Source organism: Mustela putorius, unplaced genomic scaffold (assembly GCF_011764305.1).
Source record: "Mustela putorius furo isolate JIRA1106 unplaced genomic scaffold, ASM1176430v1.1 tig00000166_pilon_pilon_pilon, whole genome shotgun sequence".
Classification (NCBI taxonomy): domain Eukaryota; kingdom Metazoa; phylum Chordata; class Mammalia; order Carnivora; family Mustelidae; genus Mustela; species Mustela putorius.
This window is the reverse complement of record NW_025421301.1, coordinates 4,406,519-4,432,127: the sequence shown is the minus strand read 5'-3', so window position 1 is coordinate 4,432,127 and position 25,609 is coordinate 4,406,519. Positions and strand designations below refer to the sequence as shown.

The following is a 25,609-nucleotide window of genomic DNA, read 5'->3' as shown; positions in this document are numbered from 1 at the left end:
AAAGACAGCCCATGGAATGGGAGAAGATACTTGTGAATCACATATCTAATGACACCAGAATCTAGACTATATAAAGAACTCCCATACCTCAATAGTCAGAAGACAAATGGGCAAACGATATGAATAGATACTCCTCCAAAGAAGATAGACAAATGCCAATAAAGCACATGAAAAGGTGCTTAACTCATCAGTCATCAGGGAAATGCAAATCAAAACCACAATGAGATACCATTTCCTACCCACTAGGATGCCTATAATCAAAAAGACTTAACAACTGTTAGTAAGGATGTGGAGAAATCAGAACCCTCACACATTGCTGGTTAGGATGTAGAATGGTGCAACCAGTCAAGCAGAGAGAGTCAATTATCATATGGTTTCACTTATTTGTGGAGCATAACAAATAACATGGTGGACATGGGGAGTTAGAGAGAAGGGAGTTGGGGGAATTGGAAGAAGAGGTGAACCATGAGAGACTATGGAATCTGAAAAACAATCTGAGGGGTTTTAAGTGGTGGGGGGATGGGAGGTTGGGGGAACCAGGAGGTGGGTATTAGAGAGGGCACGGATTGCATGGAGCACTGGGTGTGATACAAAAACAATGAATACTGTTATGCTGAAAATAAATAAAAAATAAATTTAAGAAAAAGTTTGGAAATTCCACAAAACATTACAACAGGATCTAGCATTTCATTCCTAGACATATAACTAAGAGAAAGGAAAACATATGCCCACATATGCCACATACACTTGTACACCAATGTTTTTAACAGCATTATTCATAACAGCCAAAAAAATGAGAACAACCCAAGGTCTATCAGATGAATGGATAAATGAAATGTGGAAATGACCTACAGTGGAATCTTCTTTTTTAAAAATTTAAGCAACTTAAAAAATTTAAATACTGATCCATGCTACAACACAAATTAACTTTGAAAATGTTAAGTGAAAGAAGCCCATCACAGAGGACCACATATTGTATGATTGCACTTACGTGAAATGTCCAGAATAATCTATAGAAGGAAGGTAGATTAGTGGTTGCCTAGGACATTGCAGTAAAGAAGGAGTGGAGGGAAAAGTGGAGTGACTGTTAATGGGTACAGAGGTTTTCGCAGGGTGATAAAAATATTCTAAAATTGTGATGAAAGTTGTGTAACTCTGAATATACAAAAAAATTGAATTTCTCACTTTAAATAGGTGAATTATAAGGTTTGTGAATTATGTCTCAACAAAGCTGTTATTCAGAAAAATGTTTTGGCCTCACTAAATTATTCTAATTAACTGATTAATATAATTTTAAAAAGTAGACACAGAATATGTATGAATACCCAGCCTTGTATAAATTCAATGAATTCCAGAATAACCAACTATTTTACATTATTGTTATCAGAGTCTCAGCATGAATAAAACCCTTCGAAAAAACAAATTCAAGTGTTTTCTGGATGACATTTTAAATGTATTTTGAATGTACCTGGAATGATCTCTAGATATTTTGCTAGATGCCATGTTTATTCCTAAGTGAAATAATTTCATGCCATTCAATAAGCGCATCATGAAAAAGAAATCTTATTAACATCTTTTTTCTGTTCACTATAAAATAGCAAATACATTAAGTTCAGATTCCTCCAACTACTAAAGTATATTCTACATACTATAACTAATATAGCATAGTTCCCTTTAAAAGATAAATTCTAAGAAATCCAATAAATTTAAAATAATCAATAACCCTGATCAAGGTCATGGTATGTTCATTGTAAAAACAGATAAACACATACATATGCTTAGCTATTTATCTATATCATATTCCAAAAGACCTATTTTTATAAAGATATATTTTTGTGAAGCTATTTTCCTAAGCTGAATGATATTTATACAATGTCATATGAATTTTATAACTGAAAGGAATGTAAAATTTTTTATTCCAGCCACTCCTTTCACACATTAAAAAACAAAAAAACAAAAAAACTTGAGACCTAAACTGATTAAGTTTTTGTCCAAAATTATGATTGGGAAGTTGTGGTTTGAAAAAAAGCTGCTTAATTCCCAAGAAAATGATGTTCTCACCATACCAAAAGGGCGAGAAAGAAAGAAAGGAAAGGAATTACTTGGAAGTCTATCAGCGTGTAAATGGATACACGTTTATATACCTCTTGGATGTTTCTCTACTTAAATATATATTATTTGTTCTTTTTCATCACTGATAATAAGCTCCCAGAAGGCCACTTTCATGCATGTCTACTTAACTGTTCACTTACTTACTTACTTCACTTATTTAACTTACTCTCAACTTGTCTCAGCACATATTTTAAAGAATGATTATCAAGGGTATTAAAACAGAGTGGTAATAACTTAATAACATTATATAAGTTCCAGTGGAAGGCTTCAGAAAACCTCCATGTAGATGAGTCAATAAATTCCCCATGACGAAACCCAGCGCGATTGCACTTTGAAAGGATTCTTTACAAAGCTGTCTAATTAGAGAGAGCTTCAGCATAGCATCCACCAACTCTACCATGACTCCTGAAAGAAGCTCATGAAATTATTATTTTTAATGGCTTTACACCAGTTTGCTTAGAGATCCTTCCCCTTGCACCTCCTCCTTCCCATCCAAATTGTCCCAAAATTGCCCTACTCCAAAAATTACTCTTTTCTTCTAATCAAACTACCTCCAAATCTTCTGTTTATCTAATTCATACTAAGCTGTGAGCTGCTGATAGGTTTAAATCTGGGGAGTGATGTCTCCAGAGGAAGAGGTTTTAAAGGTGAGGTTTCTTTTGCTCAAAATTTCACTAATTCATGTGAGGAGTGAGTGTGATCCTTTGCTGCATCAGCAACACTGGGCTTCAGTCTCTTCTGGGGGCCACGAAAGTCTCCTGACCCCCTACATTCCAGAAATCAGGGGTCAGCAAGTGGGTGCCCTGCTTAAGAAAAGCTGTTGACCTCTGGGAAGGAGCTTGTATAGAAGCAAGTGTTAATTTTCAAAATGTGACTGGCTGTGATAGCAACAACCTCACCTCATCACAATGTCCCTTGGAATGTTTTCCAGCCAAGGGGTCTAGAAGTGATCTGTCATCACCGGTCAGTGGTATAAAAGCAGCTCATTCTTGTATCCTTGCCCTTCTCCCCTGGACCAGAAACAAAACATACCACACCGTGGCCTCCTCTTCTTACATTTGAATTTTCATGTGTTCAACATTTGTCAGGGCTTCACCTTCAATGACATGGTCAGGGCCCCAAGAAATTATATTTAACACATGAAAAACGAATGCCAGTCCCATTTCTCCATGCCTTGTAATCGAAAGCCACAAAATCTGTGTTTTGGGTGTTCCTATGTGTGCTTATTCTTAGAACAACATTTATAGACATTTTAAATGATTACCCTCCAAAGTCATAAAAGGGTTTAGTAACACACTTTAATATATAATTTCTTAAGCGCTTTTTAATAAAATACACATATATAATTATAATTATCAATGCATGTATGTCATTTAACATAACGATAAAAGGCTAGTCTTTGAAGTGACATGGTGATTAATATTTACAATATAACCTAAAGGAAACAGCAATTTGTACAATATTGCTAAATCAAAAAAATTAATAAGTTCTATTCATATCTTTGTAACATTTCAAATCACCAACAGCAAAAAGGAAAATGCTCTCCCTAATAATACATATGAGTACAGATCATTACTTTCCATGTTTTCTCAAGATAGACAACTCTTTTGTTCTAGAATTGTAGTAAGCACTCCGGCTGGGATGGACTTTTCCCATGGCTCATGGCTCATAGCTCATGAGGACTTTTCCCAAATCTGTGTCAAGCTATTAATACCATACAAAATCATCTTCTATAGATCGATCTACTAGAAGTATTTTATGTCCCTTTATGCTAATCTTCAATGTAAAGCTCAATACTGATTTGATGAGCTGTTAAAAAATCCACGAGGATATTTATCAATATCCATAAACAAAAGTCACATCCTGCGCCAATACTTTTCAAACAGTTATCTGCCTAAATATCTAACAGCCGTGCTGTTTTAAAGGAAAGCAGTAAATCAGAGCTACACCATTTCCCCTCCTAAACTAGAGATGAGTTAAAGCAACTCTGTTTAGCACTGAAAGGAAATCTCACTTAGCTTGGAAAGGAAGTCTGCTTTAGCTTGACAAATATATGAAAGGTAATGAGTCAACGAACAGACATACAATTTTTTTAATTTCTCAACAGACATATGGTAACGCTCCTTATCACGCATTCTTAGCCTTTCCTAGTCATCTCCTAATGTGCTATCAAAAGTACTTGTTTTGAAATCTTAAACCATGTATACATTATTTTAGGGATTTTTCCAAAAATTAATCCACCTTCCATTTTTTTGGTTTTGAGGCTGAAATGCTGTTGAGGTTAAAAGTTTTATAGACCCTTTATCATAATTAGTATCTTCCTCCTTCATCCTCTAAGAGGGTCTTTATGGTAATGGGCTTTGGCCTTTGCACTACAACCCCCAAAAGACAGATTGCTGCAGATAACCCCCTGAAATTCCTTACAGCGTTATTTAATACCATAAAGGCCTAGAATCTATTTGTTTCAGGAAAGACTCAGACAGAGAAACAAGGTTAGGAGGAGGGGAGATTTCAACTTGTAGGAGTGGGGAGACATAAATAAGTAGCACAAATGCCTTTTTCCTTACAGACCACAGGCCAGGAATCTCAAAACAAAATGTAAAAAATATCCTCAATGAAAAACCACACTATAACAATGTAAGGGAAAGCTGACAATATCATTCCTCTTGATTTAAAAAAGATAGACATTTCTCATTGGAATCAAAGAATTTGAGGTGGATTTATTTTCGTTTTGGCATTCCACTCGTATCATATATTCCCTCCCCGGTGAAAACCGGAATTTAAAAATGTTTACAGAACTCTCTTAAACGGTCTACTTTAACTAAATAAAATGAGCAACACATCCAAAATACTGGACATTTATTCTCTGCAGATGAATAAATACCTCTTACATACCCAGTGGAAAGTGGAAAGAAGGTACAAGGCTCTCTTCCACCTTACCTAAGTAAATAACAATAGGTCAAGAATTTTTACAGAACCAAGATCATCTCATACCTGTGACAGACAAGAGCAAGCAGGAACACAAAAGCTAATCCTTCATGACTACAGATACCTCAGAACTAATACTTAGACTTCAGCTGGCTTTGGCATTTTAGGCTCTCACACTGTGCCCAAGAATAACAGAAATCACAAGACTCTGGGTGCTGGTTACTGTTAGTTATCAACACTCAAGTATGAAACTGTGTAGAGCATTTTTCTGATAAATTAAGTTATAAGCCTTGGTCTGGTTAGTATCACTGCCAAGTTTTAAGTTTGGTGTTTGGTTTTTAAAAGAGTCTGAGAACTTGGGTTAAGCATACTACTTATGCCAATCCTCTGTGCAACTAAATGACATAGGGGGACAAAAGAGGGAGGATGTGGTTTTGCAGGCTGCAAAACTCCACGTGCTCTGTACCGTCTACATATATACCATAGATAATTACAGTCTCACCATGAGAAAGTCAAAACACTCAGGGAGCCTTCACTTCCTACTATATGTAAATCTTACAAGCTACTGATAAGTTTCTTTTCATATTGCTTTCAGAAAAAAAGAAAAAGAAAATACATTAGACCAATCTGAGTATGCTTTAACTTCCAGGATTCATCAGACCATATGTGCAGACACTTGAGATGATGACAGAGTTAAGCTTCCTAGGGTCCTAGAGTCAAAGAAACTCTGCTGACCCCCACTGCTAAGCAGGTGCACTCCTTCCACAGGGGGCAACATCTGCCGATCGGTCATGGTCCCACTCGGTGAGGACCCCAAGAAACTTCCTTGGGAAGAAACAATTTTCTCAGGACTGGCAGCCAGTTTGGGGGATGTGGAGAAATTATATCCATACAAGGCACAGGGGCTGTGTAACCTGAACGTGTTATAGGAACCCTGATGGGTCTGGTTAGCAGCAAAGGCGTTGCTGGAGGGTGAAGGCATGATGTACTGAAGCTGGGGGGACATCCCCGAAATCTGCATGGACAGGCTGGTCTGTGGGCAGCTGAACGTGTCCCCATCTGTGCCACCCATGGACATGTTCACTGAGGCGCTGCCGCTCACGCCCACGTAGGAGGGAGTCCTGGGCGCGGCAAAGGTCTCTCCACTCTGGTTGGTGAGCCTGTTGTAGGTCTCGGCCAAGGATGTGCTGTATCGGTTGAGGGTGAGGCCAGAGCGGGCACAGGCAGAGTAGTCAGCCGGGGCCAGGCTACACAGCTGGCTGGTGTTGGGCCCCAGATGGAAGGCAGGGGAGGAGCAAGGGGAGCCAGACAAAAGATGAGGGTGGGTGGCAGGAACGCCATTCCCAGAGCCTTGGAGCAACGTGGAGGAACTTGTATTTCCTACAAAAGAAGGTGAAATGTAAAGGGCAGCGACCCCACAGCCATGTTCTCCTTTCAGTTTGGTGAACATGAGCTAGACCCAGCCTGTCACAAGGAAGCCCACATTGAACGAGGAAGAGGAGATGGTCTTGGCTCTCAAGGAATTACAATTTAACTGAATCCAGACTGAAATATTTTAGACACAAATCCTCTCAATATTTCCAAGGCATATGACCTCGACCAAGGCAACTACTTTTTTTTTTTTTTAATCACAGAAGGTATCAGGACACTGCCTCATAGATTTTTCACATTTTCTCCCTCCATTAGTTTTCCTCGAGTTTTCTGATTTTCTATAATAAATATTACAAACACTGACTTCCCTCGCATCTTTATAACTTACATCTTACTCTGTACCTTGCTCCAAAAGCATAGCCATTAACTCTCTTCTTTCCGTATTTCACTCCTTCAGCAGACCTTGGTCTGGATCAATATGTTTTCTTACATGAAAATGGAAAGAATTCCAAAGGAAGAGCCAAACTGGTCAAAGACACACGCTGCCTCAAACTTATCTTCAGCTGCCCACTGAAAGCTTATGCGCCTCAATGGCTAGACCATATGGGGCTATTACAAGAAGGCAATAGTCTAGAACTTCAAAACTCTCATTTCCAACCAGAAACAGGTTGGTGAATCACAGGCTCGTGCAAGAGCAGAGGCCTGCCAGATAAACAGTCCTGTGACATGGAGAGGGTGGTTGACCCTGCGTCCAATCAATAATGATGGTCGTGGCTGTCTCCCACTCTCTGGATTCGCTGGCAGATTGATGTCTGCAAACTTGACAGAACTTAGAGGGAGAGGAGAATTCCAACAGACTGGACAGGTTGTAAAGCCTTCATTGCTCCAGCAACTGTGTTTTATACAGCTTCTCAAAATAATCAGAAAGCCCAATCCAGTCAATGATAATTATCTAAAGCCCAGCATGTTAATTGTCACTGGGGTGCTGGGCAGGATCAGGCATAAAAAGCCCGAGTGCAGGGGTGGGCTGAGAGTCCTACCTACTGAGCAGAGGAGGAAGCATCATCCTTCTGCATGCAGCTCCCTCTGAGGAAACACTAGCCTGAGCTTGGGGGACTCACTCAGAGGTGAGCCCAGGAAAGTCTGCCTGAGCGTACCTGACCTCCTCAGCATAAATCCAACAGGCAAACCCTGCCTAGAGGCCATTCTGCTGAAGGAAGTGAAGACAGAAGCTGGCAAGGAAGGGTGAACTGGCACCAGCACGGGCGATTCCCTGTGAGGTGGGCTTGGCACAAAAGCCCACAGTCTGGCTCTAATTCAAACAAGAGGTTTAAGGGTGAGGTAAAAGTCCTGAAATATATCGACAGTCTGAAACATCCAAGACTTAACCTATGACCGCAAGAGCCAGTTTTCTGGTCCCCATCCCCATTCCTCACAGAAAAGAGATGGATCCCATAACAAAAGGATGTTGGTGATGAGGTCACCATTGTGGAAGCCAATGACGTCAAGCGTATTTTTCAGCACCTGAGCTTCCAGTCAAGAACCGCCTGCATCTATGACCCCAGAGACTTTGTGTTTTACCTTGCTTGGGAATTCCAGGGATATCTTCAAAGGTGAGAGTCCGTAGTGAAGGTCTCCAGAATGCATATGACTCCACAAGGGCTTCCAAACCCATTCTAAATGGAAGGATTGGGACGGAGGTGGACAAAAGAAGCCTCATTAGGAGCAGTTGGAGCTTTCGGCAGTAATAAGCAGCTCAGAACACCTCACTGGTGTTCACAGTGTCCCCCCACATTGGTAGGGCAAGACCTCGGCATAGACAGAAAGAAAAGCTTCAGAGATGGGCTACCATTCTGTCACCAGAAGCACAGGATGATGGAAACCACCCACGATATGCTGTTAACATTCTCAGAAAACTAAGCCAACCTCGGAGAAGAAGAAGCTGTCGCTCTGTGCTAAGGAGCTCAGGTGAGGCCCATCCTAGCTGATGGGAGTCCAAGGCTCTGGTGTGATCTGGAATCCACCCTCTCCCCCATAACATTACTTCTCTCTCTGATGCGGAAGGCTTCTCCACAAAAAGACTGACCCTGTAAAGCTGCTTTTTCTTAAGAGACATTTCTGTCCATCATTTGGTCCCTTGGTAGCCAGCTTTAGAAGAGGACTCATCCAAAGAAAACCAGCTTCTCTCTGGGGAGGGGCCCAATCTCCATCACACCCAGTGCTGCCAGGATAGTCTCTCCCTTCAGCAACAGGGAGTCCAGGCGAGTTGGGGGAAAGCACGGACCTCTCAGCCCAACATGCAGGAGGAGCATAGAAAGGTGATCTCATAGGCCGGCACCATGTATGGCTCTGGTATTAGCATCAAACATTCTTTTCTGGTCCCTACATACACTTAGTGAATGGATACTTAAAGAGACAGGATAAGTTGGTTGTAAATTATTTATATGATATATACAGATATATCTATATATCTATCTATAACTATTTATCTATCTATATATATTTGAAAACAAGGGTAAATACTCCACATATATAAATGTATGTGTCTCCTCCTGTAAGTGATCCAGAGTCCCTCTTTCTTTATACCACTATATAATATTTATATATAAATAAAACTAAGTCCTCTAGGTTCTGGAAATGAGGCATTTCACTCAACGAGCCCCATTCTTAAGATCTCATTAGTCTTCCCTCAACTACCAAAGCCCTAAACAATTTGTTAATCTTAATAACATTGTGATTTTCACAAAACATAGAGCTCTGTTGTAGAAAATACCTGCATTCTGAGTATCAAACAATATTCAGACTTCTCTTGTGATTGTTAGAAACAGTTTTATTCGACACAGATAATCTGTTTTTAAGGCAAATGTTCAAGAGCAGATCCTAAGGGGCACCTGGGTGGCTCAGTGAGTTAAGTCACTGCCTTCGGCTAAGGTCATGATCCCAGGGTCCTGGGATTGAGCCTTGTATTGGGCTCTCTGCTTCGCCCCCTCTCTCTCTGCTTGCCTCTCTGCCTACCTGTGATCTCTCTCTTTGTCAGATAAACAAATAAATAATATCTTAAAAAAAGGAAAAAAAGAGCAAGTCCTTAATCTCTTGCACTCAACTTGCTACCTCCTCTGGGTATCTTGCATCCCTAAATCAAGAACTATGAGCCAAGGCTAGAGGAGCCCTCTTGCCTCAGAGTCCTACCACCTACACAGCATGGTGAAAACTCTCCAGACACTCAAAGTAAGTGATATGGCAGGTAAAACCACCTTACACAACTTGGCCCACTGTTCTAAGGTTTTACATGCTGAATCTACTTCCTTAGTGTTCAGAGCGTAGACTCCATTGATGTGCTAATGTCCTTCATGACTCCATGGAGCATCACTACCCCATCTTAGTGCTATAAGGAGACAGCAGTGTATGTGTGTGTGTGTGTGGGGGGGGGTGGTACTGAGGGCACGCCCAAGCTTGTGTGCATACACAGCCCTCGTATGAGTCTATGCATGGACCTGACTCATCTCTCAAGTCACAAGTTCAGGGACTGCTGCTGTGGAAGCACTTGCAAAAGCCATCACCAGGCCCACACATGTGCTAGTACAGGGCTGCCAAAGGGGAGAGCAGGGCACAGAGTGGACCTGCACCTGCCTTCCACCTGGGCTGCATGGAGTGTGAAGTGCAGAGTCTAGCTTTGGATGTAATCAGTGATGTACGAAGAGAGGACTATTCTGTGGTGAAAACACTGGATTGGGTCAGGAGAACTGGGGTGTGGCTCCAACTCCTTAAAATTCACTGTATGACCCTAAGTCAATGTTTTAACCTCCCTGGACTTCAGTCTCCCACAAAGTCAGTAGCAGACTACAAAAGCTCTGCATCCAAGCTCTGCATCCTTTTCTAGCTTTAAAGTTGTCTGCTCCTAAGTGATTTTTCTAAAACCAGACATCATATCTGTGGCTGACTATGAGCCAAATGCAAGCCAGATTGACTCAATAATATATTATGCACATTAAAGTATTGATTTGGGGGCAGTTTGGCCACTTGTTCAGTCCCCAAACCCCATGTTTCCTGCAGGTTATGTTTAATACTCAACTGATGAATGCTGGACACCATCTATCTGATTGTTCTTTATTTAGTTTGTGTCAGGTTTTATGACTTTCTAGAAACACGCTTTTCTAAATGCTATAGAATGTTTTTATTACCACATAGAGAGTTTTAATAATCATAGATTTAAATATTAAGGATACCGAAGGGGTCATGGAGTGCTCTCGAGGGGAGAGGTAATTAATAAGCATCCATTAGACTTAGACACTTATTAACGATGGAGATGAGCATTATTGCATAATGTGTTTTAGCAGTGTAAACTCCAAAGTTTATGCTTCAAAGACAAATCCATACACCCAATTCCTGAGGAGACATTACTGATCACCACAAACATGTAACTTTCAGCTTTAAAGAGAAGTTTCTGAAGATGACATATCTACAAGTGATCTGACTTGGAGCTACTGACAGTTTTCTTGAGGCTGCTGTTTCACACTGCAAGTTCCAGAAAGGATTTCAGATATTTTGCAGGAAACAGTTATAAAATATTTAGTAGCTGAATCTGGTCTTTTTAAAAAAGGCCTTCATTTTCTCCAGTAATAGAGACTTTTCCCATCTAGTTAAAGGAAAGATAAAAGGCACCTCCCGCAGGAGTGCAGCCAAGGCGATAATTTATACAAGATGCCTTTGAACAATTTCCACATTTTATCACCACACTAATTTATGCTATCAAATGGCCAAGTTTATTTAGTAAAATGGTTATGTTTTTCCTGAAGTATTTAAAGCAAAGAAATTTCTGTACCTTCCTGAGTAAAAAATTTTATAGGGTCAAACCTAAGGCCTAACTGAAGAATGAAACTATTCTCAGCACATAAATTCTCTTTCACGTAGCAAATGTCTTGCAGGAGGGCTTTTAAGGGCTGAAGCTACTGATTCCTATAAAACAGGCTGTGGAACCATAAATAACCAGGAAGGGATAATTTTTAATTAAAGCAAATTGTTTTATAAAGTTAAAAAAAATCACAAGTCCATGTTTATTTCTTGTCCTGCTTAATTTGCTTATTTCATACGTGGGGAAAAATAAAAACAGTTTATATTGAAAAGTAGTAACACTAACACAACAGACCAAGGGTATTAAAGAAATAAAATGAACTTTTTCTCATGGGCTTTCTTCTCTATTTATATGGAAAAAAAAAAAAATCACTCCTTTCCCAAGCCCTCAACACCAATGCACCATCCAAGTCTTACATATAACTTAAACTTTTTTTTTAAGGAAAATACATAAGTTAGAAATCTGTAAAGCTGACCAAATTCCCTCTTCTCTATACATGAGTTTTTGAATTTATCAATGGAAAATATGAAAATTAGCTTTCTAAATAGTATTGATATATAAATATTATATAAATATTTAGTCTTCCAAAATGAGCACTGAAGACCTGTCTATCATAAGCAGGAAAACTAACTTTAATGAGACAAAAAGTGAAATTATTCATTTCACTAATAAGAAAACTATATAGAGGCAACATAATTTTCTTGTACTATGATATTGTTTAAACATTTGGAGCAAGACAAAAAATTTAAAATTTAACAAAATTTAAAAAGTGTTAAAACATAATTCCTTATGTTCTGTGTGTCCATTGAAACTTTTAAAAGTTTTAGGGTCAGGAAAAAAATAGTAGCAAGAACCACAGATGCCACACCTTGTAAAACAAACGGAAGGAAAAAGTTCATATCAAACCTAGCATTCTGACCTCATGATACCCAACAAGGGACTTAGTAGTTTATTTTCACCAATCCCACTGATTCTCTTCACTGACCACATTCAAATGCCTTTTCATTATGTTGACATTTCCAGAATTCTTCCTGAAAACTTCTCCTATGCATCTTATCAGCTCACTTCTATTTGTAGGTTTACTCACTATTGGTGTCTAACCAAATACACCTTTTAAAATATTTTTAAACATACTGCTTCAAAACTGAACCCACGGTATCCAAGCAGTTTGATTTCCCCTAGTGTCGAGAGCAGTGAGGTGTCTGCTAGGTCAATCCTACAGGAGAGCCTGGACACAGTTCCTGGCTGTGTATTCCCCAAACCTCGGAGCTGCCTTCATCGAGTTTCAGTGAGTTTTAATAAATGTATTCGCTGCTAAAAAAAAGTAATGAAATGAAAGAAATGCTAGACCCTTAACAAATGCTATACTGCTACCACCAAAACCATAAGAAAATTCCATCAAAGCATTTCTCAAGGTAGAAAAGAAATCATCCCAAAGGCTCCCATTAGTCCCTCAGGAGTGACCTTCTCAGTTACTAAATTATTCAGCTTTTAGAAATGCCTCTGGACAGCAAAGTTAACCAAGGGCCAATGGAACATAGCAAAAGCCACGCAGAGTTGTTCTCACATTAAAAACATCTAAAAAAAACAATGATTTCAATATATCAGACAACAGGTATTATAGGAATACCTGCAAATCTTCCTACAGAATAAAGAATTCCAGAGGGAATTATTAGTGCTATTGTTAATCGTTTTGTTGATGTACCTGCACTAAATTAACGGCTACTCTATTCTCAATGCAGTTCAGCTGCATTTGAGTCCTCATGCTTCGTGGTGTTTAAACAATGTCCCTGCCTACAAGAATATTCTGCAAGCACTTCGCGGTATTCTGAGAAAAGATCTTTGACTGCACCAGCCTTGCCCAAATAATCAGCTAGAAGACTAAAAATCTAGACACCAGCTGACCGTTCTCTCTCTACAATTTTAACTCAAACTGTCCCTAAAACAAAACAACTGGGGCTTTCGACTTCCTGTAGAGGTAGCCTATACCAAGTTCTTGAGAATACCAAATTTTCGAGAAGTCTTAGAATAATTTCTGGAGGAAAGTAATAAAAATTTCTCAAATATTTCTTTCTAAAAGCTTTAAAAACATTTAAGTCAAAGCTTTACCCTGAAAAGGCATCTGGAGAACGTTAGTCTGTTATTACTCTCTATTACTATCAATACTTATCTTAGAAAATATTGCACCAAACTCTATTGGAATAGAATCACATCCATAAATTAAAAACCCATGGCACACAGACAACGGTGATCTGCTTTTTGATAAAAGTAAGAGTGGAATTCATTATGGTTGCTCTCCCTCCTTGTACAAACACCATAAAACACGACACAGAGAAAATAAACAAGTGTATGGCTGTCAGCGCAGCCAAGACAAATTTGGAAACTAAAGAACATCAGCTCCCTTGGTAATGGGGCGTAGTTTCGTATTCTAGTTGGAAATCTGAGGGAACGGAGCCCCATCATATTCCGAAGATAGAATAAATAGATTGTTGTGACATCACTAAGTAAATTAAAGAACAACATCAGGTGTAGCGAGGCTACTGACTTGGAATATTGAAGCCCCAGGGCCTGAAAGACAGGTTTCCTTAAGGTCCCTTCAGACGTAGCATGCACTGTGCACCCTGAGAACTTGCATTTTTCACCCAGCATCCCACATCAAAATTCACCTTAGGAATGGGCAGGCCATGGCACTAAGCTAAAAAATAAGGCACATCCAAGGCCCAGCCATACCAACAAATTTTAATCCTCATCAGAAAATTATTTCAAAACTACGTCAGTGGTTAACTGTTTACCTTGTAATGGAAAATTCACAACAAGAAGTTGAATGTATTTATCAGAACCAGAATGTTCTTCACTAAGTCTTACCTGTTTCGCCCAGAGTCTCGAAAGCCTTTGGCAAATGGATTCCTATCTATCTTCAGACGAGTAATCTGCAGAGTACAAAAAATTCATATCAAATACTGTAAATGTCAAGTAAGGCCATTAAAAACAGAAATGGTGGAAGAACTACAAGTAATTACAAAATTACAAAATTATAAAAGCGTTCCTCTCCCCGATTTCTGAGGTATTTTATTATCTTAGCTGCAAAGCTAGAAGAAAATTTCAGAAATCACCTAGAAAAATCACCTAGAAAAAAATCCCCACCCCTATTTAAACTCTATAATTAAATCTGTTTTGCATTTAATATCACTAGAGAATGAAATTCTGAATCATCTGTTGATAACCTGTCCTTTTTTTGACAATCCCTCTGAACTAAAAGCTCTTCCCTTTAACTCTGTGACATGGTTTAATGCCTGTTCCTCTTGGTAATGGGTAGCAGCTAATAACTTGTCAACTTCTACCTTGTCAAGTTCCTTATAACACCTGAATGCCATTAAGCCCCTGAATGCCATTAAGCATGCCTCTCTTCTTCAACTTTTCTGCCTCTCTATTTTTTTTTGTCTCTCTTTGGATCATCTTTATGGCTCTCATCTGAAAATTTTATTCTTTCCTCTGTTTTCTGTTGAGTCCTGGACCTGGTCAGAGCCCTACAGTGAACGTCTAACCAGAGCTAATGACTACTGGAAGGCACTAATGAGATTAAATTTTATTCAGGTAGTAGAAATAAATGTTTTAATTTAAACAGAAATCTGGCGGTGGGATTTTTACAAGTGGTCTAATCATCTCCATTAAAATATATTTTTAGTTATACCATCTTGTAATTGACACTAATAACATCTCATCTATTTCTTGACAGATCTCCACCTTGCCCCACGGAAGTTACAGCCTGTTCTCCAAGAAGCACATCATGCTTTGTTTTCTATGCTCTTTGGTTTAGTGGAATCTACAAAGTTAATGAACATACTTCCGACAGTGCCATTTTGGCTTAGTACAAATGAACACTGTTGGATAACACTAAGGAAAAGAAAGGGTATCTCTGAAAAGTCATTCATAATCCCCCTCTGCTGTCCTGAAGGAATTCTTGTGAGTTCATTATAGCTTCATTCTTTGTTCATTTAAATAATATTTAAATAACATTAAATACTTTAAGTGTTCATTTAAAATAGGATTTCAAAAAAGAGTAGAGATTTATACAATGGTGCCTTGCCTAAATAGAGATGTGTTACTATTGCCATTATTTTTATTACTGAGTGCATTCTGTGTACGCTGTACTAAGAATTTTATATGCATATTTCATTTAATTCTCATGGCAACTTATATGTAGTTATTATTCCAATCTTATATTTTCTTTCAAACCAAGGCTTAAGTTTCCTGTGATCATAACGTTACTTGTCCATAGACCTAGGCTGGGACCCTGGGCTTCAGAATCCCCATGCTGTTAACCACCACCAAGCTAAGCTGCTTACCAATTTTCCCTGAGTCCTTAAAATAGGAGCCAGGAAGTTAAAAAATGAACATCATTGCATTTGGTCATTATCAATTTCCCTTCTTCTAATTTTTTTACCCTATTAATAATAGATTTGTCAGTTTGTCCATTGGTATTAGTCACCAAAATGTACCAACAAACCCACTGCATCTTGTTTATTATATCGCAGAGGCTAGGAGAAAAATGCACATTTGACATTGTCAATCTGTTTGTGTTTGAGAGACAAAAAAAGAGACAGATAAACTGAGGTTGCTTAAAAGGCACTGAATGTCTCTGCTCTTTTCTCCTCATGTGTTATGTTTTTCCTCAAAGAAAAAAATAGTCATTTTTGCATCTAACATATTTTAAGAATATTTTCCTAATTATCCAATCCTTCTAAAGGTTAACTTCATGCTCCTTCCTCAAAGCCTATATAAAAGAATAACAACGTGAGAGAGAGGACTAGATGGCTTCAGGTGTGGGGCTGGCGGCTGCACATAGACGAGAGCAGATGCGCCTCCCAGCCCCCAAGGAAGATGCAGGAGACTGGATCCAAATCTCCTCATAAGCTTTAAAACAACAAAAACCACAGCCGAGAGATTATAAGCCTTAAATTTTAACTGAGATGTAAATAAATGTAAAGAGAAGTGGAGAACCTAAAATACTTCTTCTGACCACTAAAATTTTAAAAAAAGGAAAAAAAAGTCTACCACAGACCATATCAGCCTCAACTACATCAGTATTTTTTATGAAAACTGGCCTTAATTGCATGGGCTAAATTGCCCTAAATCAGTTTTCCACCTATTTGACTCCGCCTTAAAGAAATACATACACTTACATATATTGGAAAGAAATATTTCACTTTTGAAATTATTATTAATTTTATGAAGAGATTACTCCACCACTGCTGATCTCTCAGGCTATAAACATATGTGTCATCCTCTCATAATTAAAGCATACTTGAAGAAGTAGCCATTTTTGTATATATACCAAAATGACTATGTAAGATAAATGTTTCTGAAATATTTCTTATAATACATGGGTCATAGTTTTAAGACAATGTGAATTATCAAATCTTATGCTCTATGATACAATCCAGGTTTCATATTCTACATATCTATTTCCTAGCAATATACATTTTTTTTTCGGTTTTTTGTTTGTTTGTTTGTTTTTGTAATGAAAGAGAGAGAGAGAGTGAGTGGAGGGGAGGGGCAGAGGGAGAGGGAGAGAGAGAATCTTAAGCAAGCTCCTTCCCCAGTGCAAAATCTGACTCAAGACTCAATCTCAGACCCTGAGATCACGACCTGAGCCAAAATCAAGAGTCAGATACTCAGCCAACAAAGCTACCCAGGAGCCTCCTCATGATTTTTAATCTTAATTATGACATCATGATTCGACATCCCAAAATGGAAAGCAAACCTATACTATTCGTCATGAGACACATTCTTTTCTAAAGAAATTCTCACTAGAAGTAGCCTTACTTGGAGAATCGTGAATAAAAAAAATTGTTTATACACACACACACACACACACACACATCCTGGATGTCTTATATGGCAAATGCTTTACTTTATGACACTTCATAACATTTAGATACAGTGAAAAGGATAGCTAGCTTTCCACTGACACCTGAAACAAAAAGTCTAGAAAGATAGTGATTCTGAGAACAATACCTGCTGATTCTGATAGGCAGTAACCGTTGTGAAGACAGTTTCTGGAAAGGAGAATGCCTTTACTCCCTCTCCAGATGGAACAGGTTTGATGGGAGAAAGATCATCCCCGCAGTCTTTACGGATGACATGGACCCGCGGTTGGTATTTGTGCATAGAATGAAGAATGATCTGTGTCAAGGAAAGAAAACCAAATATATCAACAACTTCTGCCCAATCTCAACACCATGACTAAATATTTAATGTGTAAAATAAATCCCGGTTGGAAATGAAAATTTCCAAGGATGTAAAAGTGTCAATGTAACAAAGTATGTCAAAATTGGAAACAGAGAGCTAAGAAGTTATTTGTAAAATGTGCATGAAAATACAAAAGGAAAAAAATCATTATTTTGGTGGAACACTGTGTACAACCATGAACCCATGAACTTAACATCTAATTTTCTGTTTATGCAAATACAAGAATAAATTCATCAGCATTTTATTTACAGTGAACCACCTGGAACATAGGAGTCCAAACCAGTAAAACTAAAAATGAGATTGAGATGATTATTTAAATTTCATCATACCCATCACCTAAAAACAAGTATTTGTGCACCAAGGGTTTCTTCAGATAACATTTTTCCTCCACTGGTGACAACAACATGTCTATTCAAGGGCAAAAGGAATTCTAAGGATACCCAAGAGTCTGCCTTGCGTGTGGCTTACGACATCCCTGGTTTGCCTGGAGAAGCCCAGTGTCCATGTCTGCATCAGAGGGAAACTTCCAAAACCCAGGCACCTAAGCATGGAAAAACTGCTGCACTCAACTCTTCTAGGGAAATCTGACTACTTTCTACCCCATGATTCCTTTTCTGAGAATTTATCCAAGAATGTATTTCAAATCCAAAAAAAAAAAAAAAAAAAAAAAAAAGCACTCCATGCAGAGAGATGGGCAGCGTACCATCTTACAGCAGTGGAGAAACTATAAACCACTTACATGAGTAGATTGGCTAAGTAACTGAAAATCCACACAATGGGAGAGATGTTATTCAGCCATTACTAAGTGCTGGTTGGGACATTTTTAACCACAAAATAAAATGCTTCTTTTTAAACTTTAAGTGATCCAAGTTGTTTATAAACAATCACAATGACATGAAGACAGTAAAAAGAACCCACAACAAGATACAGTGATCATCTCTAGATAATGGGATAATGGGTGAATATTTTTCTTTTTTTTTTTATATTTTCAAGATATAGGAGATGGAATTAAAAAAAAATATATGCCCTTACCCAGTGAAACTGTCTATTTGCTCCTGGGAGTCCACACTGAGGTATTCATCAATGAGTTTAATTAACAGAGCTGTGACTTCCCTGAGTTACACGACTTGAATTGGGGAGTTGGGAGTGTCGAGGAGAGATCCTTAAACAAAGTCTAAAACACAGTGGTTGAACTACCTCATGTTTTTCAGGATTTGGGCAGTTTCACAAAGCCAAATTCTGAATATTTGGTCAGGCCCAAAACAAATAAACCTATATGTGGAGAATGTGTTTGCGGCCACCAGAGGATGTCTTCTCCCCCATCAGGCAGGTCTGGTGGGCACTGTCATTAGATCTGCTATGCGAGCGTCTCTTCCACTAATAGAAAATTTGAGGGTAAAAGAACAAAACAACAGACCACCATGCTCGATGGGAGACAGCAGAAGTATAAGGGAAGGAAGGATAAGAGAATACAATAGCCCTCCTGGTCACCTGCAGGTACACACATGACTGTGGAACCTCTAGAAGTTTCTTTTCAGGTCTAAAAAAAGGACAGAACTTCACTAAACCATTAGTGGCTCACAAAAATCAATTGAAACGGTTGCAACTGGAAATTTTTTAAATAAACAAAATGATAAAGTAGAAACATAAAGCATGTTCCTTATAGTAAGGATAAGTACTGTTTGTTTGTTTGTTTGAGATTTTTATTTATTTATTTGACAGACGGAGATCACAAGTAGGCAGAGAAGCAGGCAGAGAGAGGGGGGGAAGCAGACTCCTGCTGAACAGACAGCCCCATGCGGGGCTCAATCGCAGGACCCTGGGATCATGACCTGAGCTGAAGGCAGAGGCTTTAACCCACTGAGCCACCCAGGCGCCCCAGGATAAGTACTGTTTTGCAAAACAGGATCTGTTTTCTTTGTGTGTGTTTACACCAGGTCATAACGTAATATGAACATCTGGTTACGTGTGTCAGGTAAAAAGTCTCAAAAACATAGGTGTAAGATTTATTCTGATGATTCTAGTGATCAGCAAATTCCACAGTAGAAGAGAAACTGGAGAAAGCTACTTGATGTCAAACGAAAATAAGTACATAGCTAGTTTCAGAAAACTAGAATAAATTGACTTGGATTGAGGGAAACAAAAACTGACTTGGGTTTCTGTTTACTTGTCAATGAACACAGGTTCTTGTTTTATGAAGTCTTTGTTCTCTCAAGCAGATTTCTCCATATAGCTATATATACTTAAATTTTATTTCTTTCTGTCCTTACAAAATTTCCAAAATGACATAAGTTGGGGTATACTGAGGTAGGGTATAGAAATAGCTGATGTATGCCTACGTCTGCACATTAAAGGGCAACTGCGGACAGTAATCTGGGGATCTTTCCAGCAAAATAACAGGCTTTCAATATTACGTATAGGAACTTATTATACCCCAGATGTTTTCTGGGAATGCTAAGCAAGCTTCAGTTCTCCTGTATAAAATGACATTATTTGCTTTTTAATCATCTATCAAACTTGTAATGATGAGTGGTCAATAACATGTCTAATAAAACAAGTAGAACTAGGAGAACTACAGGCCTTATAAATAAGGAGACCACAATGATAACACTGAAACTCAAATAATTTTTCTGATCTGCTTGCTCCATGCTCTCTGTTCCATTTAAAAGAAGGATTTTTTTTCTTTTTGGCATTACCTCGTAACACAGATAGTCACATAGACTAATGTTTATAAACACAAGAATGCTGTCCCCTGTGCAAGTTAATACATGTTTTATCCACTATAAAGACACCAGTTTTGAGTCAAAAGAAGCATGATATTATTTGTGCTTTTTGGGTTTTGTTTTTTTTTTTTAAGATTTCATTCATTTTTCCGACAGAGAGAGAAATCACAAGGAGGCAGAGAGGCAGGCAGAGAGAGAGAGAAGCAGGCTCCCCAACGAGCAGAGAGCCTGATGCGAGACTCGATCCCAGAACCCCGAGACCATGACCTGAGCTGAAGGCAGAGGCCTTAACCCACTGAGCCACCCAGGTGCCCCTATATTATTTATGTTTAATGTGAAGGGCCTGAAGTTGACAGACAAACCAGCTGTGCCTTACAGAACAGCTCAATAAGGAAACATCACTTCCTGACTCTGGAAATTTTCTAGATGTCCTAAACGCCAGTGTGGGAACAAATCAAGCAAAGGGCCAAGGAGGAGCAACTCCCTGGCTCCCTGTATTCTTGATGACACCTGGTGTTGACTCACTGTAAATGGCAGGGGTCAAGACAGTAACACTGGATCACAAGCTCCGTAGCAAGATGGTCTTGGTTTTGTTTCACATGCACTGTGTGTTAAACACTCCTTATACACATGCATGTTCAAGTTCATCAGCTCACCTGATTCACTCAGAATTCTCTGGTTCTAACACAACACATGAGAAAACCAAGCCTCAGAGACCCAAATTGATATGCTCATAAACATGAACATGTTGGATCTCCAAGCTATTACAAGTTCCTTACATCAAGGAGACCTTGGCAATCCCCCCTGTGATATCAACCCTCCCTACCTGATTCTCAAGGAGAAAGGGGAAGACAGTGAGGAAAAACTTAGAGCTGGGATGACTCTATGACACTGACTCCTCAGCAGCTGAGAAAGTCCCCTGACTGTGGCAGACTGGCCATGCCTCCTTCCGAAGCACCCCAGCACTGTATTTCAACCCTATGAGCCCTGCCAAGGTTTAAAGACACCATTAAATGTCTTCTAATTTTTTTAAAGATTTATTTTTTTTATTTGAGAGACAGAGAGAGAAGGGTGTGGGGGGTGGGGGGAGATAGAGGCCTCAAGAGGGAGACAGAATTCCAAGCAGACTCCCTGCTGAGCATAGAGCACAACATGGGGCTTGACCTCACAACCCTGAGATCATGACCTGAGCCAAAATGAAGAGTCAGATACTTAATTGACTGAGCCACCCTGGTGCCCTTACTAATTTCTTAGGGAAATGCTCATCTAAATGTTTCCCTCCAGACAACAAATTCCAGATGAAAAGGGAAGCATGCTCACGATCAGAAGGAGCTAGCTTATCCAAGCATGCTAACTGTCTGTTCACTGGTAGCCCAAGGACCAGGCTTAGATTATATACAATCCAACAGAAAGCTGACTACAGACTCCCCAAGCAGAGATGTTCAAGTCTTTACAACATTCAGTGGTTAGTTGTGGACTGATAGGACATTCCACTCGAGATTCTCACCAATATTCCTCTCTAAGCAATCCCCGGTATTTGGGAAGATGAAGTCACACTGAGGGAAACGCAATGTCTTATAAGTTCATGTTTCATATAGGTCTAGGTCCAGTCACAGCCCTGTGAGGACTTGATTCCTACATTAAACACATCATGTTTAATAAAAATCCCATGTCTACATGCCATTCTCAGGTCACTATTTTAATGCTTCTGTACCTTTCGCACAACATGGGGCTTGATCTTACAACCCTGAGATCATATCTGAGCCAAAATGAAGAGTCGGATGCTTAACTGACTGAGCCACCCAGGCGCTGAGAACTGGGAACTGAGAGTCCAAAAGAAGTAAGAAAGCAAGTTAGAAAGTAAATTAGAAAATCACTTCTCATTTAAGTCTACAGCTTGATTAATTAGAAATTAGTGGTGATTCCTTTAATATCGGGGGTCAGGAGACCCTCAACCATATGATGGCAGAGGGGTGAGTCCCTGAGAGGTTTCCGCATCAGGAAATGATAAAACTGAATTAGAAAGTCCCACCAGAACAGGACTACCGTCTTCCTAGATGCTGAATCACATCAACAGTGGACTAAGAAACAAATTCCTAATCTCGAATCTAACCTCATTGGGGGTCATCAAATGGAGTAAATAAATACAATAGACACATTCCTCGTGAAACCTTCCCAGTCTCTCCTGACTGGGGTAATGTGGCGTCGGTAATTCTCCGAGCCAACAGCAGGATTATCTGACCGCACATCTTCTCTCCCCATCTAGACTAGATCACTGAAGGCAGAGACTATGGCTTTTTATGTTATACTACCTTTTACAAAGTCTCAAAAAATACATGTTTTAAATAAATAATGGAAAAGAGCATTTTTCCTCCTACATTCTCCTCTAGCATCAACTGATTCATACATTTTTACCAAGTGTAAAAGCAATTTCCTTCCTTCCAAAATGGACAGGTATATATCTGTCTCTCCGTTTCTACACTCATTAATTACCTCCCTGTATTAAAGTATTACAACCTGCACCACAACCTTAAAACAAAAATTTAACTGACAGATGACACATTTCTCTAAATTTTGCCTATTTTCTGCTATGCTTTTTGTTTTTTCTAAAAGCCCAATGCAGGGCTTGATCCCAGGACACTGGGATCATGACCTGAGTGGAAGGCAGATGCTCAACCAACTGGGCCACCCAGGCACCCCAATTTAAATTATTTAAAGACGTGTACCTTATTTATGACAGGTATATTTTTTAGTCCCAGTTACCTCTTTAAAAGATAATGTCCTCAAACTCAGAAAAGTAGAGGATATTTAAGCTTTTGAAAATAAATCACACTTAATGGCATTATTTTTAAATTTTCTACTCCAAAAACAAAAGACCCCCTCAATGAATATGCTGGCAAAATACAGCCAGCTCCCTCAATAAAACAGTAGAAACTAGTGTTCCTTCCCTGAAGTCAAGTGAAAAGCAACTGTTACTACTTGACTATGTACATAAAGAAAAAAAAAAAAGAAATGAAGTAATGTACTAAAATATAGGGCATGGGAATTGGATTCAGAAATGAAATCTACTTTGATACTTCTGTGATTTCATTTTAAATCATAAAAGACAACAGACAAAAGCAATGTAAGATAGATGTATCTTAAAAATCCAGATACTGAATTTGTACCACAATGAAATTCATACTTGGATGTTTTTATTAAGGCCAATTGTTTAAGATACTGTCTAGCAACTTGCAAATCATTTCCCATTGTAACTATATTACTAGTTCATGACAGTTTGCATTTTTGTTTTAAAAGATTTGCTCATAAATATACTATATGTCACCCTTCGGGAAATGAACTAGTTGGCATGTATGACGTGCACTAACTCTACAAAAGGCATTTCAATCCTGCCTCAACCAAAACCCTCTCAAATAACAAAAGCCTAATAGAAATGCTGGCTTACGATGGAAATCAGCGTGTATCCAGAGTTACTTATATTAACATAATAACGTAGAAATTTTGCCTAGGCATAATATTGCAAAACAAAAAGGGGTTAAAAATCACTCTATTATTGGAATGTCTGACTTTGACTTATAAACCATGTTTCTGCAGGTTTAAGACTAAAAGAAATTGTTATTGTAACATAGTTAGACACATCAGATGCCATCACAAAACAGCAGGGAACATGCAGATGAAATACACAAATAGTGTAAGCCTGGGCCATTACTGAGAAGCAATGAGCTTCAACTAGGAAAAGGGCCTAAGGCAGGCAGGACACAATAAACCATCCTTCCTGTTAACCCAACTGTCAAGTATTCACATTTGGAGCATAATAATTAGCACCTCATAGCCTTTCAAACAAATGTTTTGGCTAACAATGTCTGCCTGAGATTCTATGATTTCAATACAAACGCAGTATCTAGTTTTAACCTATCACGCATTTCATAGGAGACCCTTGTGGCAACAGTCATGTCTCTGTTGTGAAGACAACCTTGATTTTGCACAGATTAGACACATGCTGATCAACAAACTTCGGAGAGAAATTCATGCCCTTTGGTCAAACAGGATATAGGTCTGGTGACCCCCCCCCCCCATGGGGGCACATGAGGGAGGCCATCTACTCACATGGCCTTGGTCATCCAGTTCATTGTTGGTGAGCTTCAGCTTGTCAAAGCTGATCACTTGTCTCATCCAAGTCTCTCCTGAGGCAGGTGAGTCTGGATGGATGTACACCCGTGGCGGCACAGGGGAGTCTGCGTTCCCCGCCACCATCCATTTAGAGCTGTGGTAAACATACCTACAAGGCAATGACAAGGCTCAGTGTACAGACTATTGTTTTCTGGTAATTTCCAAGTCCACTGAATCAGACAAACTGTGTATCTTTTCTTTTTAAGTCTGAAAAACAACAATTTGCTCTTTATATCCAATACATATAAAATAAGATTTTAAGTACTCTTCAAAAACTCTCTGAGGCAGCAGTGGCCTTCTGACCTCTCAGGGTAAGTGATGTGTTAAGGATTTATGCACACTATCACCCCCATAAATTCAAGTACCTTAATTCTTATGAATCACTTATTCACATTAGACATTCCATCTGAATTCTGGGATTTTCCATTTTACATCTGGATATTCCATTGACATGAAGAAACTACTGCTGACAAGCTTAAAGTTGTCAACCTCACCTTTAAGTAAATCTCAAAAATACTTGAAAGTCATACCTTTAAGTGCCCCACTTCTTTAAGACCACTTTCCATTTTAGGCAATGTACAAACAAATTAGGTAGATGATAGAATGGCAAGGGGAAATTGTCAAAAGTTCCATAACTTTTTCTTAGAAAAAGAGTTTTAGCTATGATCATTTAGAATATTTTTCTGATTCTATCAAAATAAAAATTGGAGATAATACATTAAGTTTAACTTAAAATTTTTGTATAATCCAAAAATGTAGGTCTTTATCTCCTAAATTTCTCTTTCTCAACACTTACAAGAAAAGTCTTTAGTTTGCAAATATCACTAATCAAATATATATCAAACTTTGAAAATGAAGGTATATCTGATTAATATTATTTTTCTAATTAAGGGACCAAACATCCTCTTCTGTTTGTTTATATGCGTCAAATATATCGACTCTACAAGAATAATACATTTAAATAACAATGTTTCAGGTAATATCGTAATATTTAATTGTATATTCAGGTTATCATTTATTAATTATTAACTTAAAATTCACTAATTCAAAAGCTAGAAACTAGTATATGATGATTCACTTAGAAAAGGGTATAAAATGAAGTTATATACCTAGATGTTTTCCTTCCATTTGTATTTTAAGACATGACATACAATTTAAAGCAATAATCTGTGGATAGTCTCAGAGAATTCTACATATGTCA

General features: G+C 38.6%; 1 protein-coding gene across 1 annotated transcript in view; it reads right to left on the bottom strand.

Moving 5' to 3' along the window:
• Positions 1-3,418: 3,418 nt before the first annotated feature.
• The window catches only part of TBX18 (T-box transcription factor 18), a 28,616-nt gene continuing 6,425 nt past the window's right edge, over positions 3,419-25,609 (bottom strand). The window contains exons 4-8 of the mRNA XM_004773585.3: positions 24,346-24,517; positions 17,282-17,449; positions 14,129-14,193; positions 7,993-8,087; positions 3,419-6,420 (exon numbers count right to left, since the gene is read on the bottom strand). Of these exons, the coding sequence (XP_004773642.1) occupies positions 5,696-6,420; positions 7,993-8,087; positions 14,129-14,193; positions 17,282-17,449; positions 24,346-24,517 (1,225 nt within the window). The 3' untranslated portion in view covers positions 3,419-5,695. The remainder of the gene's footprint in view (positions 6,421-7,992; positions 8,088-14,128; positions 14,194-17,281; positions 17,450-24,345; positions 24,518-25,609) is intronic.